The 21660-nt window shown below is 35.7% G+C and overlaps 1 protein-coding gene across 1 annotated transcript in view; it reads right to left on the bottom strand.

The window, feature by feature from the left end:
• The window catches only part of LOC131041187 (uricase-2 isozyme 2), a 99239-nt gene that overhangs the window by 30907 nt on the left and 46672 nt on the right, over positions 1-21660 (bottom strand). Inside the window, exons 3-5 of the mRNA XM_057974186.2 lie at positions 19129-19204; positions 698-807; positions 488-579 (exon numbers count right to left, since the gene is read on the bottom strand). Of these exons, the coding sequence (XP_057830169.1) occupies positions 488-579; positions 698-807; positions 19129-19204 (278 nt within the window). The remainder of the gene's footprint in view (positions 1-487; positions 580-697; positions 808-19128; positions 19205-21660) is intronic.

Below are 21660 nucleotides of genomic sequence, written 5' to 3'. Positions count from 1 at the left end.
CAATCACCATCACAAAAAATATCTCATAGCAAGTGTTTCATGTTTGTGTATGACACAAGAAAAGTTAACACGTGACAATGAGTGAACTAGCAGCCCATATAATGATCAAGTTATTCCTATTGCTCACTGAAGGATCAAGTATGTAATTTTACTGGTTAGACTGCAGATTATAAAACTTCTTTAATGGTTAGTAATGATGGTATACTGGACAAGATATTAAAACATTGCTAAGTTGGTTCTTTGTTCCTTCGGAGGTATCCAAATGACACATCACTGCCTGGAATCCTATTTGCTGACACAACCTATGTCATGATTGAACTCTCCCAGTTGGTTGGGTCTTCAATGTAAAGACTACTGTTATTTTTCTAGCTACCTATAATATGTCCAAGTGTCAACACCAAAGCATAACTGTATTGAAGCTTGTAAGCCATAATGTACAATAATTAGAATAGGCAAATAAAAAATATTTTGTTTTCCTAGAACTAACCTCCACACAGCAGATATCTCTGTAGCTAAGATGCGCTCCTTTGTTTCTGGCAATAAGGTGTATCTATCTCGAATGAACCCAACAAATCCAGACTGTCATGAATGAAAATAATTCATAAGTTTCTAGTAAGACAGTACCAAAAAAATTAATTATTTTTCATTTACAAGCAGTAACACCATCCTTTATATATGCTAAATTGTAGAAGAATACCTGTGTGGTTTTCAATAAAGCTAACCCTTCTACTCCAGATGTCACGTGCACTTCTCCACATTTGTTTATGTTAATTTCTGTCGTATGCTTTTCCGTTCCAAGCTTAAAACCTACAGGCTCCAAGTTCAAATTATTGTGTTCAGGTAAATAAAATGGATTACATATAAATAAACCAGTTAATGGGAATCAATATAAATATGGTATAATCCTTAATAATTATGTTATATAGGCGTACACTGTAAATGAAGAAATTGATACTAATGCCTTGAGTTGGAAGAGGGAATATGAGAAAGAAACAATAATTATCATTTATTAATAATTACCAACATGAACTATAGCAATCCTTTAGTCAAATTATATTATGTAGGAATATGTAGGAGACAGAATGCAGGCACAACACGCAAAATGTAGATTATTTTATTTATATTCATCACAGTGCTAACTTATGATTCTGGTGCTGGTTCAGGTTTGGGTTCGAGGGTCTGGTTTGCAGGTTTGGTTAAAAAACAATTTGGTGTTTCCCATCCATATAAAAAACATATAATAATCAGAAATATATACATATTTTCATCAGTAATTAAGTTTAAAATACCATACATAGCTACATATATTGTATAATAAACAAAACCACCATAAAAATAAAAAATATTACAATGTCAATTCATCATACTTGAATGTCATGATATATATTATATACTAGAATTAAAATATAATAATGTCAAGCATCAACAATCAACCGTCACTAATCAAGCATCATCATATGGGTCTTCAAAAATATCACCACCTTCCATATTATCACAACATAATAATAGGCATTGTACACTAACTACATTATCCCCTAAAAGAAAAAGTTGTCTCCGTAATGGTAAGGAAAACAATTAAGCATCAAGTAATATTAGGGAAGATTGTCCAATTTGATGATGATATTGTAGACAAAAAACTATAGGTAAGCTTGAAAGCATAGTTTGCAAAATCATACTCGGAGAGTAGTTGGCTAATCAAATGAGTTTAGTGGAGGTCTAGGGGCAACAACCCCTATAGGGTCAAGAGACAACACCTCAATGGGGGTCTAGGGGCAATGCACATCATTTTGCATTCACAATCAGAGAAATGTTTTAATTGTTTTAAATCATTTTGTCCATTGCTACCTAACCCAAATAAATATCTCTAGACTTAAAACATCAATCTCCATTATAAACATTTTGCAGAAACATATCATTTATTCAAAAGTACACAATTTAAGTGAGGAGAATATCATGTAAAAGTACAAAGAAATATATTAGTTTTATTCCATGTTCACCCTACAAACTACACCAAATTTGTAACTTTGATTGCAGAGAACTCTCTCAAAATTCAAAATACAGACAAGAGAATAGAACAATAACAATTCATTTACTGTAAAATCTATCTTTGTATTTTGTTTCCATTGAAAAGGAAGAAAAATGTTAAACATCTAGATAGATAAATGACCATGTTCTGGTGAGACGACATGCAAGAATAGGTCAAACCTAGCAAGGCACACAACACAAGGTTTAACGTGGTTCACCACTAAGTGGCTACGTCCACCAGAAACGCAGGGAATTATCTTATTAACCAAATATCCAATACATAGTACATAGACTGCACACATATATTTATACATTCATATTCAGGTATGAATGAAGAGTCTGGGGAAGACAAACAGTCATGTGACCATTGTGCTTCATATACCCAACAATCTCCCCTGTGAAGGCCAACCAGTACAGCCATGCACTGGCATCCCTGCTTCCATGTTCAATCTTACATTCGAACCAAACCCAACGAAGATTTTAACATCGCCAAAATCTGTTCAAGAAAACTTTGAATGAACCTACTCCAAATTCTATCAGACTTAATAAAATTTAAAAGCTGAACTTCTTCTATTTGAAAAACAATTTTCTCCTTACTGAGGCGAGGATACTCTGCCTCTTCCTTTACGGCAGTCGTCAATATTGCCTCCTCCCTGTTCACATATAAAAACTTCTTCGGAATATTATTCCACGAATCCAGCATGTTCTTCTCCATCTGCAACGATTTGTTTACCTCCTTCACGCGAGGTTGCTCATTATCCACGTTGATACTATCATCCACATCCATCCAATCGAGTTGGTGAGTCTTAATAGACTGGTCGGGAGAAAGCATCTTCCTTCTCTCCCTGCAATGCCTGAAACTGCTTGGAGCGATGCCCATTGTCCTCTACTCCTGTCAATGGCCGCTTTCGCTTTAAACCAGAAAATCGTCTTTGCACTTCTTCATCTAAGTCCATAGGTTCGTAGTCTTCTATGAAATTATATGTGCAAAGGTTGTCCTCAGCATCACGGGAGTGCCTCTTTATTTTTGCCAAGGCCATGCCATCTGCGGAGCTCTCCGAAGCCACAATTTTTGCTCGGCTTCCTTGCCCTACTGCCTCACTCCAATCTACACCCTCCTCATCCCAGGAGTCAACAGCAGATTTAACTTGGGTCTCCAATGACATACACTCTTCATCCCGCACTCCGACCGAGACATCATGACATTCAACCTTCACCACACGAATGCCTACAACTTCCCGACCATTAACAGTTTGGCCAATAAGTGCCAAGGCTGGCTCAAGAGGAGAGCAAATGAGAATCCCAACATCCTTCTCTTTCACTGGATTCTCCTCTTCAACTAAGTTCCCCTCTTTCTTCCAGCCATCCCACCAATGTACGCGGGGCTTGAAGCATAGTTTTACATGGAACGTAAAACTGCCATAGAAGTTATAAATTTTACCTTCTCCTTCTTCCTCCATCTCTGCTCAAGCCAACGTGGCTCTGATACCAATTGTTAGCATTTAAAGCGAATTAGAAGAGCAGAAAACTGAACAATGAATTCACAGACAAAGACAAAAGAGACATGCAATTTATCGTGGTTCGGTAGATTGCCTACGTCCACACTTAAAGCAGGGGAATCAATTATACTGATGAACAATTCTGGTTTGTACATACACAGCTGCAAGCAGCTTCAGAATACACACGACAATGATATTCAAATAGTTCTTAAAGAGCTTTACAAGAGAAGTTGAAGAGCCAAAAGGTTTTGGCGGCAAAGTGGAAGGAGTTCGTTGGACTTCACTTCCAACAGTGACTTGCTATCATTGAAATATATGAAAGGGGAGACAATTTCATTTATCGAAGGCATCAAGGGAGAATAGAAAATTAAGACATCTATTTGAAATAGATATTGATTGAAATAAAGAATAATACACTTGAAATAGAGAACACCCTCGGCATAATTAAGTGCTTCTATTATGAAATGATATGATGGAAAGGCATTAAGAGGCTATATAGAGAGGGAAAAGTGGGAGATAAGACTGTGGACTGAAGTGGAAATGTGTATAGAATAATATGAACTAAATGTTGAGATTTTGTCATTGATGTCAGATATTGTTGATCAGACTAAACAGGGAGCATTGAAGGATGAATGAGATTGACAAGGGATTACTTGCAAACTTACTTCTCAGAAGTAACTGACTGTATAAGCAGCAGTATATTCAGAAGTAAAATATAAGCAGCAAACCTGATTTGAATGTATTCAATCTGAGAAGATGGCTATCTGATCAACCATATGAAGTGACACAGAAGGTGGAAGTCTATTATCTATTACATCGCTGACTCAGAAGATGGAAATATGTCATCGATCCTCAATTTAAAATAACAGCAATATAAAATAAGCAATGATATTTACTTCCCCATATTAAGACATTGATTGGTTTAATAACAAAAAGTCCAATTCATTTGTCACTGATTATCCAAGAAAAGATTTAGAAGTGGGTATGTTTAGTCTTAAAAAATGTGTTGTGAGAAGATGTGGTTTAGTCAAACACCACGATTTATGAAAAGGTAACTTCAACGTAATGAAAGAGTATAAATATTAGTTGTGCCACGAATTAATAAAAAGGAGGTGTCTCTTGATCAAAAGATATATCTCTTCACAAATCAACGTATATATGAAGAAAAAAATTACAAATCAATGTTGTGAGAAAAATAATATTGTTGGCTGCAAATATCATGATCAGGTCTTTGATCTTGAAATATCCCACCCCTTGGTAGAATATTTACTAACCAAGACTGCTTGTTGTATTTTGTTTGAAGGATTTTGAATTTCCTAGTTTTTTTTTTTGGAATTTTCTGAATATGGATGCAAGACTGGAAAATAATAGTAAACACAAAGCCAACTATAGAATGCAAGAAATATTAATCTAAACTCACAATACTGAATTATAGATGAAGGATGAGTACATCCAACATACCCAGAATCCGCAAATGATTTTATTATTGCAACTGGGGTTTGTCTTATCAAAAAGCAGCATACATCAACTCTGTGAATTGCCTTGAAGGCAGCAATTCACTGCCAATAAATTCATTGAATTTTGCTAAAGACGCTTCAATCCTAGCTGCCCTAATGAGGGAGAAATAATGCCAAAATCAGGGCAAATTCCTCCAAGAATAAAATCGCAGCCCCTCCAATGCTGTACGGCCTAGCTAAGGAGACATGGTACAGCTTCTATGACAGCTTCTGCCCCTCCAAGAATGATCTCTGGCAGAAAATGATCAATATTCCCCTTACTATGGATAGATTGGACAGACAAATCTGAAAACCTTGGAAAATTCTTCTCCAATATGCACACTGTTGATCCCTGAATGGAGCCAATCAATCAATGGCAATCCTCAGTTGATATCTCACAACCTCAGAATGCACAACTTCGAAGCAGCTATGCTCTCCAAAGAAATCAAAGACTGAAACCCTTGGTTTCTCTCTTCTCAGACAACTTTCTCCAAATGCCAAAATGTAGAATGAATAAAAATGATTCATTAATGCCCTTTTATATCTTCTCCAATATGGCACAATTTCCCAAAAAGCATTGAATGTTTCATTTAATTTATTAAATGCTTCACTTAGGCCATTTAAATAAATATAAAGTGGACGCCTAACTCTATATATTAATATTTGACTTTATTTCATTTAATGTCCCTTAAAATATTAAGTCAAAATAGTAATCATTAATATTCACTTATAATTAATTATTATTAAAGTTAATTAAAATATCATAATTCCCAATTTAATCATTATTTTTCAATTCTGTGAGCACCATTGAGAAGTCTACTGCATACTCTGCATAACTGGATGTCTTACTAAAAATAGTAAGGTTGGCCTCTATCAACCCCAAGACTTACTATAAATAGTAAGTACCCTCAAACAGAGCCAGAAACACCTGAATACACTGCCATAAAAGAATCCAAGGGTCTGGAGAAGAACACTGCCAACTGCCACCAGAAGAGCTCATGAATGCTCAAACTGGACCCTCAAAACACCACATTAGCCTATGAGGGTCAATGATAGGCTAATCTTCTGCTATCTCTGACATATCATGGAGAAGGGGACATTACAGATCTGATAATAGAGAATTAAAGTAAGAGAATTTCAATGAAGAAACAGTGTTAATAAGTACACAGCAGAATCCAAGGCAATATTAATGCAGATTATTGAATAAATAGTGTGACTATACTATGACAGTTTTATAGCAGCATTAGTAATCAGATTTTCTCAGATTCGAGTGGTTAGCATATCAGGTTAGTGTGGAACAAATAACTCTTGTGGATATCATTTTGGAACGAGGGGTTGGTGCCTCTACATTTTGTAAAAGTATCATTTATATAAAACAATTTATTTAGAGTTTACATACATACTGTGTACTTGTGTTATTTGGATTTAAGTTGTTAATAAAATTTGAATTTTAGAAAGAGTGAATTATACTGATTGACCGCCCCCCCCTCTCAATATAGCTATGGGCCTAACTAAATATATGTGAGAATAAATAAGTGTGAAAGATATATGTGATATATATATGGATGACAAATGATGAATGAATTATAAGACATGTATAAGCCATGAAAGTATATGAATATATGATGTTATATATATATATATATATATATATATGTATATATATGAATTTATGTAATTTATTATAATTTGGTTTATACATATCGCATATATAAGTTCTATCTTTTTATTGCATCATGGCATGCCCCACCTAAGAGATCACATCATTCATAAATACTGATTGCAGTTTTCCTAATAACGTCCAAGCCATGAAGTTAATAGGGTTTAAAAAGGGGCCGACTAAGGGATGCGATGGCCAGCGATACCAAAAAAAGGATTACCCTTAAAATAGATTTAAAAATACTTCAAGGCAGTGATTAACTTGAAAGGGTATGACTCTTGTGCAATGAAGAGATGTGACTTGCTATCACTAAAAGATATAGAAGGGGAAACACTTCTTTTGTAGAAGGCATCAAGGGAGAATAGGGAATTAAGACATCTATTTGAAATAGATATCAATTGCAGTAAAGAATAGTATTCAGAAATCAAATTGAAGAATAATTTTAGAATATAAATCATGATATATATATATATATATATATATTGCAGAAATTAAGTTATTGTAGCCATTTGTGAGTAAATCTACTGCATTTCCACTAAGAGGTATTTATTAACAATTGATATAGTAGATTCCTTTAGCAATTTATTTTGAATTTATAGAAATGTCTTGCAAATAGGAAGGACAGACAGCCTTCCAAGCTCATGAGTGTTGAAGGACCAAAAATCCTACCATGCTCATGGGCCAGAGGTGGAATGTACCAAAAATCCTTTCCGTGCTCCTGGGCATGGTCAAGGAGGACTTCCAACCTCCAAGGTGGACTAGGGAATGGAATGGATGAGAAATCCTTCCATGCCCTCCCAATCATCCTTGAGATTGTTGTTTGCAAGCATTTCTAATGAATTCCTAATATGGTTGACTATAAGGAATATTCCTTGGGGCAAATATTAATGATATTAGGGTTTATTGATTTAGATATGAATAATGCTAATATGGTTTTAGATTCTACCATGGATTCTTGATACTTAACATTTTTAATGTCAACTTCTTGTGATTCATATTGTTTGTAGGCCCTAAACTAGGAATATCCCATAATGGGCTTTACAATTGGTAATTTTATTATAAAGTTCTATTGGTAAAGATAATACAATTCTCATCTTAAGTTGGAATTATCGTTTCAGGACTAAATTTAGTTAAAACCCAAAGAGGGACATTACACATCACACAAAGGTTTACTACATATAACAAAATATTAAACCTTAGAATCTAGTCAAAGTTTTTTTTGTCAATAGTTGTACTATGTATCTATCTTGCATTAGAACAACTAGTTAAATGCATTATTGGTATTCCCTGTTGTAATGAATGAATCATATATGTTTGAAGAAATGTCTTCAGCATTGTGAATTTGTTAATGTATTTGCCAACCAATTTAATATTCCAAAAAATAACAAGACAAACAATTACAAACCACCACAATCAAAAACCTTTTATTAAGTTTGCATATAAACTATTTGACAAAATGCCCATGCAATGAAGTTGGGAAAAGTGCCAAAAAATTGGCATAGAAAATAGGCTCAGGCCATTATAGTGGTATCAAAGCATACATTGTTTGTGATAATTGCAAATTTTCAGGAATTTTCCAATACGAGATATTACAGAACACCATGCTATACTTATCCAAAGGAGCTTAAATATTAATACAATAAATAAGTTTCTTACCAAAAGATGAAGTAGCGTGCACACCATTCCTCACCAAGCAACTTGTACCCTTTAGAATGATATTTCCATACTTTTTTCTTTTATCACCTTTGGTGACCCCTTAGGATACCTCTAATAGTAACATATTTTCCTTGTGACTTAAACTTTAACTCCATGGATTGATAGTTATAGGAGAAGTCATCAAGAGAATGCAACCATCGCACTCATAAAACTATATATATGTCTCCTAACCCCACAACCTAAAACTCATCACATGCCTCATAGTTGTCAAGGGTTGATTTTATCTGGCACATGATCATCGAGCAAGTAAATGTGAGTTCATTTGCAACAATAACATTGAAAGCCACAAAATCCTCTTTCTTTGAACCCCCCTTGGTCATCATGCTTTCATCAATGAAATTGTGGGTGTGATCACTATCTATCAACACATTAATCTACTACCCAAATAACCTTCCACAAACTTTGAGTTGGTGATGCTATGGTGTGCCCAATAGAATAGTCAAATTGTCATTGTTGTCCTTCAAATTGTCACTATCTTCTATGGGTTGTTTCTCTTCTATGATTGCTTGTGGCTTTGGCTCTATAGGCTCATTCTTCTCACACTACTATGTAATGGACTTGGCCCTTACCAAGGCATCTATGATTGAGTTCCCATGGCTCTTTGCAAGTGAAACACAAATTTCTCTTAAGTTCATTTCTAGTGCTTTCATCTAGCCTCCTCATTGTGAAAGGCTATTGCATAGTCTTTTGTGGCTACAAGCTTGATCCACTTTTTGAAAATTTTACCTCTAGAATCCAATAGTGAGTGCCCTTGACTATTGTGTAAACTTGTTCCTCAACACAAATGACTCAAGTGTCATGGCCCTCAATAGCTCCATTCAATAAAGCTAGTGCAAAGGCTTCTAGGCCCCTTAGAGGCTCAAATAAGCCCTCAACAAATAGAAAAATGATCCTCTTTTTAAATATATCCAATACAACAAGTGCCACTCTTTGGAACTCTATTACATATGCATCCACTAAAGTTTGCTATTTATTTTAGCTAACTCTAAAAAAAATCTCCCTCGTCGTTCTTTTCAAATCCATCCAGCAACCTCTGGCTGAAACCTTCAAATGTCTACACAAGGTCATGTCCTTATTTAATGAGGCCAAGATACCACCAATCATATGCTAAGGCTTTCAAGTACAAGGTGGCAAATTGAATCACATCTTCTTCCACCAGGGAACTAAGTGTAAAATATGCATGCAATTTCTACAACTTCTTGTGATGTTTTCACACATTGACCCATTGCAAATAGGGACCCCCACTTTTTTCGCTCCTTAGCTAAGTGTTTTTGTTTTCAGCTTGGCAATTGTCGTAATCTTTAACATTTTTTTCTTATGAGAGGTTTATATCATGTTGCCCTGGATCAAGGTGTTGATCCATCTGTGAAATATCTAAAGGGATGCAATGTCTTGTCCATGGTGTGCAATCGAGTCAGGAAGTGCAATCGAGTCAGGAACTCAAATTTTGAGTCCAAAATCCATGGTAGAGTGTCGAGACTGAGATTTAAGGGCAAAATTGTGGAAAGTGCAAAATGTTGTCAATGTTGCAAAATGTTATCATAGTTGTCAAATTGCAAAATGTTGCAAAGTTGATTCAAGAATGCTTCGAGGATTTGATGTTTTGACAAGGAGAATTCCTTGTCAAGGTTAGATTTCCCGACCTTGACAGGATGGAGTAAAGGGAATGATAAAAATCCTTGTCTATGTTTTGGAATGTCAAGGATGGAATGCATTTTTTGTCCTTGATTGACCCTCACATGCGCTCAACACTTTGTCCTTGTCCAATAGGGAAGTTTTCTCATATTGGCCCCTAGTCCTTGGAACCCCCTAATTTGTGCCCATGCATTTGTCCCTGGACATGTGGAGTTTGCACCCATCTTTGATATCATTACATTGTTGCTTAGCATTATGGTTCTTGACTACATTCAAGTGGCAATTGTTTTGTCCTTAGCAACCTTTGGATTGTACTATTCCTTGTCCATGATACCCTTCAAATCTTGCTCAATGTATGTGTCCTTGTCCATGACACCCTCTCAATTCTACCTAGTGTTTTGTCCTTTTGCATGTCAAATCTGTTCCGCCTTAGTTTTATCACTAGCATGCCCTAAAATCTGCTCATGACTTAAGGATTAGTCCCTTCGCACCTTAGAATTCCACCTCATCCCTAGTCCTTTGCATCATCTCATACACGCCTAGGATTTGTCCATAACCCCCCTAGAATGTGCCAATGACTTTCCTTGGAAGCATGAGAATTCTGCCATAGCTTGTCCTTAATCCCACTTCATAGGCATCTTGCACTATCCCTCTCCACCTCTCATTCCCGCCTTCAGCTTTGTCTTCACTCCACAGGGGATTGTTTGTCCCTATCCCTACCTTAGATCCACCTTGCATTGTCCCTAGAAGGTCTCCAAATGCACTTAGCATTCAGTCCTTATGCACAAGGAATTGCACTCACATTTCGATCAGTCCTTGGAACACCTTAACCTCGCCTAGCATTCTTGTCTTTGTCCATGCACTCTTTCAAATTCTGTCTTGAAAAAATCCTTCAAAGCATATCAAAAATCGCCCAGACCTGCAAATGAAAATCAGAAATCAGACCTAAAAAATCAGCAAATCAGACCTTATAGTCAGAGGATCAGACCTAATTCGCATCATACAAGGCAGAGCAGACTTAAAGGTGAATGGTGTGGAGAGATGTCAGCACTGGAAGCCTTATTTATACCCCCTTTAGTGGTGAAATCAACCCCAGCCAACCTAATCAGAAAGAGAAGAAAATTAAACCAATTCCTAGCTGACTTGCATTAATGCACATGAGGTTAGCGCTCTAATTTGTCCTTAAGGACATCTAAAATGCACTTGGAGATGTCCTGAACACTCCAAAACCCACCCCAAGGAGAAAAAAAGGCCTAAGTTGGCCCTATTTGAGGAGAGTGAAAGTTTAAAATGTAAAACAAATGCTATAAGAACAGCCGACCTGATTGACATTCAATCAATTTAAACTCAAACAATTAAAATGCAAGCTGACCAAGTGAGGAAGAAAGTTAGAGGCTTGATCAATGATAATGATAGTTTTAGAAGAGTTAAGCAAAGTTAGAGGTTTGATCATTATAATGATACAATTTGGTAATATGAACCATCATCAGCACATCAAGCAGTTGGATAATGTTGAGTATCAAGAGATATTGCCCGAGACACAAAGACTTCTTTGTAATGATCTATAAGAGCAAGATGAGGTGGTGCTTAGTCACATTCATCCAATCAAGAGATTACAAGTCTAAGTATCCAAGTTCAATGTACTTGACTCATCTTACGAGACCGAAAACACATATACCTAACCTCATTTCTTATTGGTCTGAATTAAAGAGGACATGTGTTGTAGATGTTGTAATGATCTCATTGGGCAAAGAGGAGTTAGCAGTAACTAACACTAATTAGGGTTTCGTATTGTAATCTCGGCCATTGACTTAAAATCAATGCTAGCCTTGAATTGTAATAGGGATAGCTATATAAGGCTCAACCTTCTCATTTGTAAAGGTTAAAAGTGGATAGTTAGTAGAGTATAGTAGGAGGCGGAAGTTAGAGATTGTTGCCAAGACTATGGAGAAATAAAAACTTGATTTCATTGAAGCTATGGTGGATCATTGTATGACTTTTAAATATGTGGCATGGTTTCTACTTCTCATAGTTTAGATGTGTTTAATATGAAGTTAATCAGATGAATGGAAGAACTTATTGTTGATTAATAGTGAAGCCTAAATGTTCATACCATTTGCGATTTGTTGATTGCAAATTGCAATGTATGGTTAGACCGAATCCATTCAAATCTTAACTTCAATTGCTTTATGCTCATTGTTCATAGTGTTGATGCACATAAGTGATATGAAAATCATTTTCTTATCCTTAGGAAATTGCACCATCTTTGTGTAGTTGTTTCCTCATGGCGAAGAAAAACTTGGTTTGATTTCATCAAGTTAACAATCATTTCTTAAATTGTTATGTGTTAGCTTGGATTTCCTATCTCTTTATTCCTTTTGTTCTTTATTTTCCAAGTGAGATAAGTTAGATTCCACACTCCGATTAAACGTAAGTCCCTTTGTGATTACCAGCATATCACAACAAATCACTAAGTCTATCCACCATATAAAGTCGATTGTTTGCATTGTAAACCTTGGAATTGCCTTATTTGATCGCATCGTTTAGCATATGAGGTTTCTTTGTTCAAGAGAGGATAGAATAGTTGGTATTTAATTCTATGTTCAAAGTGTCCTAAAAAGAACATCAACGGAATTGGTGCTAGGAGGGTTGAACAAACTTGAACGTATGAACAATTGAATGTGTGAAGACCAGAGCCTATCCATTCAAGTGGACAATTAGTGGAGAATCATCAAACGCTTGATAGAATTACCACAAGAAGGAAGTTGAGAACACTGGATCATCAATTGGACTTGCAAAAGAAAGGAAGCAGTTCATGTTCAATCAACTGCACGTTGGAACCAAAATGAGTTTTCAAGTATTGAATTTACTAGATCCTGGTTTTGGTCTTTCCATAAAAACATGGGTTTTGCGGATATTAGAATGGAATTTACTAGATAGTCTTTTCCATACGATCTCTCTCCTCTGCAATGTTCTAATATCATCCTAGATCTACAATGGAATGGTGGTGGGTGTATTCATTTGAAACTGTAACATTCTTCTCAATAATCATTGCCATTCCTACTCTCCTAAGTTGCAGCTACTATTTCTTTGTCGGGTATAAACAACTTAGTGAGGTGATCTTGTCTCTTTTGGATGCTAATTATGTTACGTAAACTCTGATCTTTATTTATCATTTATGTGTTTTCCACTCCTATACATTTCCATGAGCTAGCAAGAATTTTTCTTTGATACCACAAAGATATCCCTTACTAAAATGCTTGAATAACAAACAAAGCAAATGTTGATGTTGCTATAGTGACCCTTACAAAAAACACAAATAACAAATACCAAAAAGTGCTCCAACGTCAAATTAACTTACTAGATATTCCAATATTTAAACTGGACACCACTAAAGATTCTATTTGACATTTTAGAACTTGTACTATACCCAAAAGGTTTTCATCCTCATGATGATTACTATCCATGCCTACAAGGTTTCATCTCCAAAGCACAGCTGTTGAAACATCACATCCATCCCAAAAAGAAAATGGTTTGTTTACAATATTCAAAAATGATATTGTTGTGATGTTTTCGCACATCGCCCCATTGCAAATGGGGACCCCTCTTTTTTGCCCATAGGCTAGATCTTATGCTTTAGGAATAAGTTTGGCAGCAGTTTCATAAGTTTTTAGCCTTTTCTCATGAGTAAGGGGGGTATGTGTTGTGAGTCTAGGATTCAAATTAATGGTGTGATTATGAAGAACGCATAGTGTAGTTGAAAGTTGCTCAATGTTGTAGAACATATCAATGTCGTTAAACTTGCAAAGTTGTCAAAGATGCAAGAAAAGTTGTAAAAATGTTGTCAAGACATTGTTGAAATGCAAGTTCAAATTGGGAGTCAAAAATTTACTTGCAATTCTGTCAAGAATTGCAAGTATTTCATACAAGTTTTTCTCTACAGTGTTGAAAAATGAACACTAGAATTGTCAAGTGCAACAATGAAATTGTCAAAATGCAAAATGTTGTTGAAATGTCAAAGTTTTCAAAATTTTGAAATGTTGCTATGAGAAATCTGAAAATCTTGCATTTCTTGTTCACAATGTTAAACTTTTGCAATTTTTTATCAAATTGTATATGAGGATCAAATCTCCACTCAAAATTGTTGAACACCTATCCAACTCCACTAGTTCTTTTCCTCTTCAAAATCCGCACTAAGGCATAAGATTGTAAAATTTCACTCAACTCCACCATCAAAGTTGTGAAAATTGTGGAACTTCATGCAAAGTCCGCCATTGAACTTGGAGCAATGTGGGAGAACACTCTCCGCCATTAAACTTTACAAAATGTGGGAGTTTGCACAAAGTCTACCACTTTGGAAGGTAAGAAGTGGGGAATTGAGATAAAGTCAGCCATTGAAAAATGTCAAATCCCACTCTAAGCCCGCCACTCCACTTTGAAGATTGTTGTTGCAAGGTAAAATCCAATCATGCAAAATGTAAAACCTCAGCAAACTTTGCCACAAGTCAAAATTGTAAAGTTGTTGCAAAGTCCGCTAGCTTCAAGTCACCAAAAATGCTAAATTGATCCAAAGTCTGCCACCCTTTGAGTGAAAGTATAAAAAATGTTCAAGCTCCGTTCTACAAAGTGTTGAACCTTCATAAACTCCACCCAAGTGTGTTGAAGTTATTGAACTTGTCTAATGTCCACACCAAAAATGTTAATCTCCATCAAAGTCCGCCAAGACGAGAAACTCAAACCTTAAAGCTGGTGAAAATCAAATCCTAATTAATAAATCAGACTTGAAATACATTTCCAGAATTGAAAAACATTAATCTCTGATCAAAATGTTTTTATTTCAGGGTGGAGGCCAGCAATGAGGTTCATGGAGCGTAAGGATCACTTGGAGAAGGTGTGCAAGATGAACAAGAAGGTGGAGCAAATGCAAACATGAGAATAAATCAAGGTTCAAGTATGTTTCAATCGGCGGATAGAGGAAGACTTCATCAGCAAACACAAGAGTGCAAGGGAGGTCAACGCATACATTTTACAATTTCAATATTGGGGATGAAGGAGATTTTGTAGCAATCTTGAATTTCCTTTGGAAATCCAAGAATAGTAGTCAGTGTAATGAGGCAATCCCAATTGAGAAACATGACAACATGAAGGAGTTCAAAGTCAAAGACTAAGGAGGTTATATGCTACTTCAGGGGCATGTTTCACATTTCAAAACCAAAGGTCATTAGGAAGAAGTTAGGATGTACGAGATCAAAGCAAGCATCACATCAAGACTCTGCAACAAGGTCAAGGGGTGGAACTCAACAAGGTGCACAAGACATTACAATATGAAGGTTTGCATGAAGATGAGGAATTCTACAATTATTACAAGAAGATCAAAGCTATCAAAGATATGATTTACATTTCAAAGATGACTTCGAGTGGTAATGCATCACAAGAAGGAAGCAATTCAATATTCCGGAGTTGAAGGTAGAAATGCATCACAAGGGTGAAGTTCATAAGCAAAAGGATGAAATTGTGCAAACATGATCAAGGAAACAAATAGTTTCAAAAGAGTTAAGTAAAGTTAGTAAATTTGCTTGATTATACAAAGATGATACAATTTGGGAATATGTCCCATCTTCATCACATTGAGCAACTAGAAATGTTGAGTATCAAGAGATATTGCTCAACCACAAACACTTCTTCGTGATGGTCTACAAAGCAAGCTCAGGTGGCATCCAGCCATCATTCAACAAATCAAGTTCCTCCAAGTCAACGTGTCCATGTTCAATGTATCATGCTCATTCAACGAAAGGAGCAAGTGACACATGGCACTACCTCAAAGTTTGTTCAACATACTTGACCTCATTCCTGGTTGGTTTCTGTAATGTAATCTTGGCCATTGATCTTGAATCAATCTGAGCCTTTGAATTGTAATGAATCCTCTATATAAGGCTTAGTTTTCTCATTTGTAAAGGTTAATAGTTAGTAGCTGAAGAGATTAGAAGTAGCAATTAGAGTAGATTAGGAGGAAAAGATATTGTTGCCAAGGCTTCTTATAATAAGCATACTATTTTCATTGAAGATAAGGTGGATCTTGTGTGCTATTTTAACATGTTCCATGGTCTCTACTTCTCATAGTTTAGATGTGTTAGATAAATGGAAGACGTTGATGAATGGTGAAGCCTAATGTTCACAAACTTCAAACCACTTGGAGTTTTGTTGATTGCAAATTGCAGTGCGTGTGGTTAGACTGAAATTGAGTAATAGCTTCACTTCAATTACTTAATGCTCATTGTTCATAAAGTTGGTGTGCATAAGGTAATATGAAAATGATCTGCTCATCCTTTGGAGATTGCACCATCTTTGTGTAGTTGTTCCCGCATGGCAAAGAAAAGCTTGGTTTGGTTGCACCAAGTCAACAATCATTTCCTACATTCTTAGGATTAGAATAGGCTTTCTTAACACTTATTCCCTTTTGTTCTTTTTTTCCAAGTGAGTTTAGTTAGATTTGAGTGATTTCATTACAATCAGCTCATTGTCAAGGCTAAATTTGGGCTTCAGATAGATTGGATGTCTGTTTGGGCTAACCAGTTTGGGTTTTGCTTGAATGTTCGAGTACCAGATTATATTTATTGCTTACATTCAGCTTATACTTGCAATTGCAACAGCAGATTAGGTTTCAAAGAGATTGTGTTACAGAGTGCAAGGAGTTGGGAATGGGAGAGCTAATGCTGATTGCTTTGAGCTTTCTCTGACAGTACCTTGGATTGATTTATTTGACGGACAATTTTTACAGCAATTGATTGAGTTGATGCAGTTTTGGATTGCTCTTCTTACAGCTGGTTATTTGGAGGTTCCCTTTACAAGTGTCCAGCCAGACTGTGTTATGAGCAAATGGTGTTGCAGATCTCCTAGGTTGACTTGGGACCCTGGGATCATATTCAGGTTCAGGTTGGGTTAACTCATTGTATTGGGGCTAAGATGGTATTGCTTGAGGACAAGCAATATTTGGGAAGGGAGGACTGTAATGTCCCCAATTTTTGGGTGAAAAAATATTTAATGAATTAATTAAATAATTAATTTTTAAGTTGTCCTGATGAGTTATTAAAAAAGACAACTTTAAATTGATTATTTATTAAGTGACTTGAGTGATAATATATTTAATATTTTAAAATAAAGTCACTTTTCGGAGTTATAAGGATTCATTATATTAAAGAGTGTTTTTTATTTCTTCCCTTCCGGAAGTTTCCCAGGCAAGTTATAAAAGGTAGTTGGGGTTCTCAAGAAATACAGAGAGAATAATAAAGAAGATTGAGAACTGTGTGGTTTTCTGAAGTTTGTTCCCTGAGAGCCAAACCCTTGCCCGCGGGACGGAAACCCCAAAGGTCTGAAGCTAAGGACGGAAACCCTTGTGCTTCTGAGAGAGATCCCACTCTAGGATCGTTATAGTGCTGAATATTGAAGTGAGGACGAAAACCCTCATTCGTGGTGCAATTGTTCTTTGATCAGTATTTTGAGGTTTGCCATGTGAGATTGTTGAGGACAAATTTTCAGATTTGTGGTTGTGTCAAATGTTTAATTAGATTTCTGAAAAAAAATGTACATTTGGTTTGAGCTATCTGTATGCTTGCTAAGGGCAACAAATAACTAATAATAAACTGCAAGCTGCATATATATTAAGGAATAGTAAATAAGTATGAATGGCCGAATCACAAGGTGCGAAGGAATTTGCAAATCGCAATAAGTAATTTGTGGTCGCAAATATGTTTAAGAGATCAATGGTAAGTATTAAGGGGTTTTGTGAAAGATTCAGCGCAATAAGACAAAAGAAGGGAATATAAGACAAATCTGAGTCAGAAAGAGACAAAAGAGAAAATATAAAGGTAATCGCTGCCTATGAAGGTTTTGTGGATTTTAATATGAATAGGGGGACAAAGACAAATCTTCCGAACATGAGTTAAACTTGGTAGTTGAGAGAAATTATAAAAGAAATCATAGGCCTAGTCTCTCTTATAGAGGTGGTGCTAAAAGACAAATTCACAAGAACACGAAAATCAGAAAAAGAAAAAAAAAAAAAACAGTACCAATGTTTTGATTTATTTGGATGTGTGGATTCTTCAGCTGCATGACCTACCTTTTTGGAATTTGAAAGTGATTAGGACTCTTCAGCTGCTTGACCTGCCTTTTGGGGGTGTAGAGATGTGAAGCAAGGAAATAACGCAATTAGCCAGCAAATTTAATTTGTATTTAATTCTCAAAAGGCAACGCAGGCATAAGGATAGCAGATTGAAATAAAATACTACCACAATTTCCAGCTGCAGTAGGATAGTTCTGGGAATTTCCTTTAGTCAGCTGCTACGGTCCACAATAGTTTGGTGGAGCAGTTGGGTTGTTTTGAGAGGACAGTTGTTGATATTTCTGAATTATCTTCCCTCATCAGTTTGTGAACAGCAGCATGTTAAGGTAGAGTTATATTGCTATTGCCGTTTACAATGCAAGAGCTGTCCCTGTAGAAGAATGTTGCATAGTAAAGTTCACTGTAAGAAGAGGACTCTGTGAATCAGCATAAGGGCAACCGTTTGACATAATTCTTGAGAGATAAGTAAAAGGTAAAGTGCAAAATAATAGTGGCAAACTGGGGTAGGTCTTTACAATAACAAGATCCAGCATAATACAGTAAATGCAAATAAAGAAGTTGCAAATAGAACATGATGCTCTTACCAAACTACTGAGCCACCAATTAAGAATGGTTCCAAGTTAAAAGGATCAAAAATCACACTTCTTCCCAAAATCCATAATGATTGCCTACCTTCAAACACCATGAACAGCAAGGGTGCACAAAGATCTTATTGAAAGTTATAATTTGTTTTGTGTGCCTTTCTCTTTATATATTTTCTTATTGAGTAGAAGGTTGACAAAAACTAAAAGGATAGAAAAAATTGTCCACGTCCTATGAAAATCTAATATACATTTGATCATCATGACTGTCAACAATGTGTAAAATGTAAACAATATATTAAGGAAAATCAATTAAACATTTTGGAATCTCAATTAGGCAAAAGCTCCTCTAAAGAAGTTGACTAAATTTAACATTTCTATAGTAGATGGAACTCACCATGTTCATGTGGTGTGCCATTAATTAAGATTCGCTCCCATGGCTTTTCAACAATTTTTATTGTGGCACTTGTGACCTGCAGCACAGATACTTTAGAGAGATCTTCATAAATGAAACATAGAATAACAAAAGGATTGTATTATGAAATTAAGTAATGCAATAAAATAAATAAATAAAGTGTGATAAGTAGTGAATTATATAAGACATCTTTGACCTATATTTCTCAACTAAAAAGAGAAAACTACATGGCCAAAGAATAATGTAAAAACCATTTAACTGTAAACCTTAGTGATATCTAGTAATCCAAAACAGATGGAAGTCATGCAATTCTACAAACGTGTTCATTTTGAGTTTCTCTTGATTGTGTAAAGGTGAGAGGATATCGGTAAATATCAATAGTTTACTCCCTACCACCTTGATACAACCTCTATTACAATGGGAAGCATCCACAGACAATGGTCACATTAGTCAAATTCAGTGTAGCTGTTATGGTTAAGCTGAGACAAAAAGTACTTCAGTGATTTAAGAACAAATTAGAAAAAGAGAAATGAGGAAAATATCCTAAAGTTGGTCTTAACAAACAATACTTCAAAGTTAGTCTTTGTACTAATTTTCCCCACATCTTCCAGTTCAAATATTTCAGTCATCTTTTTGAACAGAGACATTAACATACAGCTTGCCATCAAATCATCACATACGCAGCCCGCTCATATGTTTGGGGAATCCATTCATATTCCTTGAGGCACATCCCAACATCAAAGTACAAGGCTACAACCTTATCCTGTACATCTAAAATATTGAACTATCCAGAACAAGCTGTGGTGTTATCTTCTCTTCTTATGTATAGGAATCATATGATAAAACTACAATATATTTTGCTGTCTACTTGCTCTCCTTCCATGCATGGTATTCCAATCTTCTGCTCTCTATTCATTTTCTATTCAATTCTACAATTACCTATATTCTGTTGATTTCTATTATGATTTTCTTCTACTTATAACACATCTTCAGTCCCAACAATTTAGACCTTTTCCATTGGATTGGCCCAGATCCTTATCACATTACTAAATTACCTTATTATAAATCCCTTTCAGGCCAATACTATTAAAAAGCAAGATCTGGTAGCGGTGAAATATAAGACCAAGACAACAAATATTATGCCTGCAGCATCACCAAGTACATCGCATTGCCATCATCAATCCACTTTTCTACACTCACGTATTCATACATCACCTGTGCGAGTGCTAATGGTGTCCTTCATTAAGTCCGGCATATCAAACATGCGAAAAGCGATCCATTATTTCCATCTCTTGTTTCAATGTTGCTGCTGCCATTTCATTTATTTCATTATCTGCATTTTCTCAATACATTTATTAAACTGCAAAGGAGTTTGTTTAGTCTTGGTTTGTTCATTCATTCTTCTTCCCATTGTGAAATGCTAGACTAGTCTTGGTTTGTTCATTCTTTTGTCTGTGCAGTCATGGCCTTGGGATTGGCCCGGCACCTCATTCTTCTTCCCATAGTCAAATACAAGACTGGTCTTGGTCTGTTTTTCTTTTGTCTATGCAATCATGGTGGGATGGCCCTGGGTGAACCCCATGACAACCTAGACCTGAACCTGAACCAGTACTAAATTTGTGCAATACAAGGGCCTAAATAGAGGAATCTGGTAACAAAAGAGTGTGATATGTGAGATGAATCTGTCTTGCAACCATAACCTATGCTTCAAATAGCATTTATAATTAAAATGATATCTTGGGTTGTTGATACATGATAGACTCTAGTGAGAATCAAGAGGACGTAAAACAAACAAAGGGAAAGGTTTTACATCTATCTACTAGGTTTTGGGAGATAAAAGGAAAAAAGTGGCATGATATGATGTACATTATAAGTGATCCATAAACAGAAATTGACACACCCTCAACACACACACGAATGACCTTAAATAGTTCCCAAATCAACATATCACATGTATATCAAAGGAAATGTCAAGGAAACATCAGAAATACCAAAGAAATACAAGAAAAACACCACACAATATGCAAACACATAAGTTTTCCCTAGAGAAACCATCCAAGTGGGAGTAACTCCAGGCAAGAGTAAGCCCAAAAGCTCCTTAAATCATTATGTAACAGTTTCTTACAAATGTTTATAATTTCTAGATGGCATATTTGAGCTCCAACAATACAATAAAGCTCTTACAACACCAGAAACACCTCTCACTCTCAAAATCCCTACAAGGCTACAACTATGCTTGTTACAATCACAAGATGTACTAAAAAGTAGAACCACCATAACATGAGAGCCAACATCTTACACTTCATGTAACTATAATAAATGGCCTTCCTCCATCTTCCTATCCTCAAAAAAGGGAAAGACCAAATGAAAAATTGGAATACCAAACAATGAAAGCTCATTGTCTTTAAGATTTTGTCTATGTTATAGCAAAATTGCTGGTCCCACTAAGCGGCAATCATGCATTCACTACGGTATTCTAGCATTCACTGCTACATTCTAGAATTCACAATGGTA

The sequence above is a fragment of the Cryptomeria japonica genome, chromosome 11 (assembly GCF_030272615.1).
Source record: "Cryptomeria japonica chromosome 11, Sugi_1.0, whole genome shotgun sequence".
NCBI classification, from domain to species: Eukaryota; Viridiplantae; Streptophyta; class Pinopsida; order Cupressales; family Cupressaceae; genus Cryptomeria; species Cryptomeria japonica.
Note: the sequence above shows the minus strand (reverse complement) of the source record. Positions and strands in the feature narration are given on the sequence as shown.